Source organism: Stegastes partitus, unplaced genomic scaffold (assembly GCF_000690725.1).
Source record: "Stegastes partitus isolate 25-593 unplaced genomic scaffold, Stegastes_partitus-1.0.2 Scaffold80, whole genome shotgun sequence".
Classification (NCBI taxonomy): domain Eukaryota; kingdom Metazoa; phylum Chordata; class Actinopteri; family Pomacentridae; genus Stegastes; species Stegastes partitus.
Window position 1 is genome coordinate 396,732 of NW_007577811.1, and position 6,543 is coordinate 403,274.

The 6,543-nt window shown below is 42.8% G+C and overlaps 1 protein-coding gene across 1 annotated transcript in view; it reads left to right on the forward strand.

The window, feature by feature from the left end:
- The first annotated feature begins 5,511 nt into the window (after positions 1-5,511).
- gphnb (gephyrin b) overlaps positions 5,512-6,543 on the forward strand; it is a 116,761-nt gene continuing 115,729 nt past the window's right edge. The window contains exon 1 of the mRNA XM_008276748.1: positions 5,512-5,596. Coding sequence (XP_008274970.1) covers positions 5,533-5,596 — 64 coding nt within the window. The 5' untranslated portion in view covers positions 5,512-5,532. The remainder of the gene's footprint in view (positions 5,597-6,543) is intronic.

Sequence of the window (6,543 nt, forward strand, 5' to 3'; positions counted from 1 at the left end):
CTTGTGATATTTAATCAAGAATAAATACTTAATAAGGAAACTGTCTTCTCTTTTAGGGCCAAAAAATGTCCTACAACACAAACCAAATGAAACTCTGTTGTTGTGTATCATCTGTGGTGCAGGCATACATAAAGTTTTACCCTATATACTGCCAATTTGCTTTAGGCTGCACGTAGCTGTCAGACAAGATGTGTTCAGGACATAGCACAAACATGATGTACAAAGCCAGCTATGTCACCACAGAGAGTATGGTTGCTTACACAAACATTACATCAGACATGTCACAAGGAATAGGCAGAAAGGCTGAGATGGATGGACGTGTTACCTTCACTCTACTACAGTACAGCCCAGACAAAATGAAGGGCATGCTTGTCATAGACATTGCACCAAATTGCACTCAGTTCAATTTAATATTTTATATTTAATGGATTTAAAGATATATCTTTTTGGGCTCCAACATGTGTCCAAGGTCCTTTCCTAAATTCCCAAACATCCAAGCTGACTGATAATCATCAGCAGGAATCTGGGAGAGCTGAACTCATTAACAAGAGGAGATTTTATTTTGCTTTAAGGGCAGAAAATCTCTATGTTTAACTCCTCTGCATTAGTAGCCAATTACACGGCTGAAAAAAAAATGACCCGGGGTAGTTTGGTGTCCAAGGTTGTTTGTGCTGACATTCTGCTTTTCAAATGCCAGTCTGTTAATTATGCAAATGGACTACAGGGCCCCTGTATCAATATATACACTGGTTCATTTATGTGTGCACACTTCCATATATCCTTTAAGTTATTAGACACACTCAGCCCTTGTTTCAATACAATGAAAAACTTAACTATGAAACAACTGCTTCAGCTGCAGAAAGCCTCGCTCTCCAGTATCCCTTTCAGACTCTCAGGCCTTCACTCTCCTCCCCTGTCCTCTTTTTGTGGTGCAGCTCTTTGCATGGCGATGCTATGCAACACTGGCCAGCTTTAGAGAAGGCAAGTCCACATTGCATTAATTCTGAGCAGAGAGAAATCCAGTATCAGACGTAATGGGTTTGATTCCAAAGCCCTGGGGCAATGTTCTGCGCTGCTGTAATGGTGGTGGGAGTCGGCAGAGATCCTGCACTCATCAGAATGCTGCCTAACACACACACAAACACACTCTCTCTTCCTTCCCATGTCTGCCCTCTGCTTTTTCCCTTTTTGTTTCCTCTCCCTTCATCTTGATCTGTCCATTTTTCTTGTGCCTTGGATGACCAGAGGTATACTCCACCCTGCCTCTGACTCTTCCCAACCTCAGTGCCATGTTGTTCCTTAATCACTGTCACTAAACAAGGGGCTTTGTCCCCAGCAGTTCTCAATTAAGGGTCTGCTGTGTATTCTCAGATGGGTAATTGTTTCCTTTTTTTAAGACAACATATGATTGGACAAGACAGTAACAAACTAGTTGTCTGCTCTGTCACATTGTAAATGAAAGAAATCCATTGACTAACTATCAAAAGAAACAAATATACTGTTGGTTAATTTAAACACAAGCGCAATTTGATGTTCAATGAAATATCTGACCCATATAAAATAATGAGGTGCACCGGGTTACACTACAACAGGTAAAACACCATAAAGTGCTGTTTAACCTAGAGGAACCCTGTAAAGCTTGCAGCTGCATGCTTTATCATGCATTTAACAACTTTAGCCTGGTGTTTTCTTTTTAGGAATGGAGGCAGGTATAGGATCATTGGGGTGGAAGTAAAGCTTTATGGATCTTTGACGACAACATCCTCAATGCTTTTTGCCATTGGATAGATCTTCTGCTTTTTCCAGCCATTTCACAAACGCAGAGACTTTGGGGAAAGTCATGAAACAGAAGTCATGAAACAGTATTCAAATATATTTTGAGTCTTAAGTTATAGCCTGAATAATGTGTTTGTACTGACAACAGCCGTGTGTGTGTTTTCCATATAGTTTTGGGAGAGATTACACCTTCTGCCACATGCCCCAGCAACCTAAAAATGGAGCTTAAGCGCCTCTAATGTTGCATAACCAAAACACTGTCCCCTGGCTGCCCCCCCTCTCCAGCATCTGCAGAAAAAGAAGGGTTTCCCTGTGCTTACCACGAAGAGGGGGAAGCATAAGTTTACAACTCTCTCTGTCTACTGATGCTCACCTTATTATTGTGATGTATGATGAGGGAAAAGGGGGGAGAGCAATGGCCCCTGCCTCCTCGTTCCCTATCCATGAACAGCACGCAGCTCAACTGACGGTGAGGTAATTACGCTATCATTATGATAAGCATTTGTGCACATGTACACAAGCATGCTTATTCTTAGACTACATAAACACAGTCCTCGACACACCAGATGGGGTCCCCAGTGTCTTTAGCCTGATGGCTCCCTTCCTCCATACATCACCCCTACACTATCTTGTCTACTTTGCACTCTTTCTCCATGCCAACTGGTGAATTCCAGTCTTTCAGAAAAACTTTCCAGCTCTGGACCATCTTGTGCATCTGCATACAGTATGTGTGTAAGAGAGAGCGCATCTGTTTGCATTGTACGAAGAAGTGTGTGTCTCTACATGTACGTGCACATGTGCATATAGTTCCTCTGTGCATGGTTATCCTCACCATTAACAGGGCCTGTTAAAAACTAGTCTCTCACTATAGCGTTTGTCCTCACATGTTTTAGAACAGCAAATGAGTTCTTTTCTAAATGGCAAGCCATCTATATACAATGTTGCCCATAAAGTTGGAATAAATGTTGTTTTCAGACACATTCCTCTTTTAATTTCTATTTATACACATCAATAATCACTGTGACCAGGTGCAATGATCACATACTGAGTCCCAGTTACCAGGTGAAACCAATTCTGACTTCAGGATGTGACTGAAGAGTGGGATGTCCTGCCCACTGACACTATCAACAAGCTGGTTGACAGTATTCAATTCAATTCAATTTTATTTGTATAGCGCATATTTACAACAACAAGTCATCTCATAGCGCTTCACAAAGGCAGAAACAGAAACACCCAACAATCCAAAACATCTGGATTCCCTATAAGCTTCAGCAGTCCGCAAGCAGTCCACAACAGTGGGAAGGAACCGAAAACCCCCACAGGGGAAAAAAAACCTCCGACAGAACCAGGCTCAGGGAGGGACGGCCATCTGCCTCGACCGGTTGGGTGGATGTAGGATGAATTATACAGTGTAGTTTACAGTTAAACAAGTTATTAGAATTAAGTATGCCGTGATGTCTTAACACATTGATCCTTGTCAGGGGTGGTCATACTCAATATTAGTGACTGAGTGACATTTGAAAGAGTAACATTGGACATTCTTGTGCATGAAGTCCCCTTGAATATGGGTTTGCTGTTAAAATGACCAAAGTCGAAAACTTCAAACAAAACCCTTAATCCTATTGTTCAATACCCCCAATTCTGTTTCATCCTGAATACACCGTTTGCAAAAGTTAATTGTAGTTTAATTTTTACTGTCATACGTATTGTGTGTATATTGTAATATCAATAAAGTTTTGAGAAGCTGTACACTTCTTCTATCAAGAAAAAATCGCATTGTTGCAATCATTTCACGAGAAGAGGTAAAAAAATATTTAATTCCAACTTTATGGGCAACAGTGTATACATGTAACATTTTGAGAGAACACATTATTCACTTAATGCCAAAAGTTAGACAAGTGTTCACACAGCCTTGTGAATTATTTTGTTGATTGTTTGTGGGGCACCCCTATAGCTCACCTAGTTGAGTGGGAGACCCATAAACAGGGGCTACAGTCCCCGACGCAACAGTCATGGGTTCAAGTCCCGTTCATGACCGTTTGCAGCAGGTCCTCCCCAACTCTTCTCCTCGCTGTCCTGACTAATAAAGGCGAAAAGGCCAGGTGTGATTTTCATGTAGGTGTGTTTGCACACTTCTGTATTGACACTTTTGCTTAATTTACTTAAGGATCTAAACACTTTGTCCATTCTGCCATTTTTTTGCAAGCCTTTGTGAGTAGCCGTACAAGCAGGTTGCTGTATTATGATTTAATGATATTATGATTTATGATAAATGATTGTAAAATATGATTGTAAATATTTTGTAAACATTCAAGAAAATAAGGTTTAAAACAAGTTGCGTGGATGGTTTTGATGCAGATAATGTAAGTTAAGCATATTAAGCACAGGGGAATTATATGGCCTTAAATAAATGCAGCACTGGTAAAGGCTTGAGCTGAAAGAACAAAAGCAACAGCAAAGGCTTTAAAAAAAGATCAGCGAGGTTAATAAATGACTATTTTTAGGTTCTTGAGATGCATCCATCTGAAATGTGTGAGTCCAGAATTTCTAAATATATGGATGACTGTGAAACTCCTGATTTTTCCATACACAGTAGCTTGTACTAAAGATTTACAGGTGAAACTAAGATCCCTGGAGTCTGGTTAAGACATCAGATAAGCCTTTAAGGTCTGTTTCATGTCCTTGGCAAGCACAACGCTTGTTGCTAACTGTAACACAATAGAAAGGGGAATTGGCTACTATATAAAGTGTGGAAATGGTGTCATTTCTGTGGGTTAGGTCATTGGACATGAACATGGCAGCGTTACTGAAGAGAGCCAAACTAGAATAGGTGCCCCTGTTTCCTGCCATCCTTCCACTCAGTGCTCATATACGTGTGTTGATGAATTATTTATAGTAATAGATACCAAACAGAAGCTGGAGGATGGGCATCTTTTCCATGAGAATAAACAAGAGAAATTATACACCATTCAAACGTGAAGCCGGTCTATAAATAGCAACCGTTATTTATTTTTTATTTATTCTCTTTTTTTTCCGTCCTTCCTTTCCGGGGGGGGTTTTGTTTTATTGTCTCGGGGATATAGTTGCAGTTTTACAGGTCAGACTGATCTTCTTTTAAGACTCTGCATGGAGATGTAGGGGACATCTCTGGGGTGTTGTCCCTGCTCTTTGAAAGAAACTCCTTTAATCTCATGAAGCAAGAGAGCATCTTATGAAGAAATGTTGGTTGAATGGGAGGGCTTTGTAGGGGCTTCACCTTGAAGTAAGTGACAGTGTCAGGCTGTCTGTCACGTTAGGGGTCAGCTCCGAGCAAAGCTTCAGACTGCTCAAATTTCAGCTCAAAAAATGGTATTAGATGCATGACATAAAAATAAATAAATAAAATGAAGGCGTCTGCAGATGTCTACTGTTACTCTGTGTCCCTGAACGCTTTCTCAGGAAATAATGGTCTCCATAAGAATTAATCTCGGATCCACACCACTACAATGGCAGGCGGCCAACTGAGTGATGTGTGCGGTTTAAACGGCCCCCGCATCCTGCCCGCTTATCTGGAGGTGTCCCGATAACCGCTCGGCTCTCTACTCATCTTGTCTGGCTGTTTTTTTTGCAGTATTCAAGCCCTCCTCCATCTCTTCCTCCTCTTCCTCCTCCTCCTCTTCCTCTTCCTCCTCCTCCCCTCCCTCTCCCAGTAAGTTCGATGTGATCGGCTCTGGGCCCTGCCGTGAGTTCTCGGTGCGGGCGACAGCGCTGCTGAACATGGCGTCAGACGGGATGATTTTAACGAACCACGACCACCAAATCCGGGTCGGAGTCTTGACAGGTAAAAGCAGAAATGCCCATCGGCTCTTTCATATTTCCATGAATTCTTTTCCACCGGCAGTGCGCACGGACCTTCATACATGTCGGCTGGATTTTGCGTGGCGGCGGCGGCGGCGGCGGCTCTGGGTCTCTCCGTGGTTTTTTTGCAGCCTCTTGAAGGCGACGCTGATTAAAGGCTTGCATTTTTCTCTCTCTAGCGGTATGCAATCGTGTTCTTGCTACATGACATCCAGTGCTTATGCGGTTGAAGCGGTAAATGTGGGTTCTGCATCGGTTTGTGTCCGCTTTCTTGTCGAGCCGTTCTCCCTGATGAAGAAGAAGCGCTCAGTTTATGTGTGTTGAATAATTCATGCCGCTATCTGCTTGTCAGAGCTGAAAATTACAGCTGACCGTGTGTTGTGTCGCTGCTAAGGATGCTCGGGCTATAGATTGCATTATTGACAGCCAGCTGACCACAGCGATTTTGAAGTGTTGCTCACGACAGTTGCTGAAGGTGGATGTGCTGCTGCTGCTGCTGCTGCTGCTGCTGGTGATGAGCGCATCCTTGGCCTAACAAGTGCAGTGGATTATGTGAGAACATTTGTGAAAATGCGTGTAAGACGTCGGATGTGCCTTATTTTGTGAATGATAGTGCTTGAACGAGAAGTTGACATGACAAAATGATGAGGGCTCTGGCGGCTCTGTGGGGCTCAACATACGGGTGAATCCTCTTGACGCGATGACGGCGCGTCTTTCACTTACCAATATCGGAAACCTGATCCGCTCGAATGCAATGTGCGGCTATGAGGTTAGCTGTGGTCGCTGCCGGCCTTCGTTTTCCCTGTATGTCAGTTTGTTGGTTAAGCCTGCTGCTTTGTCATGTTTTTGATTGTCAAACGGGCAAAATCACGGGATGTAGACGGAGGGAGGATGGCGATGGTGGGGTGAATGCATGATAAAGGCTGTCCA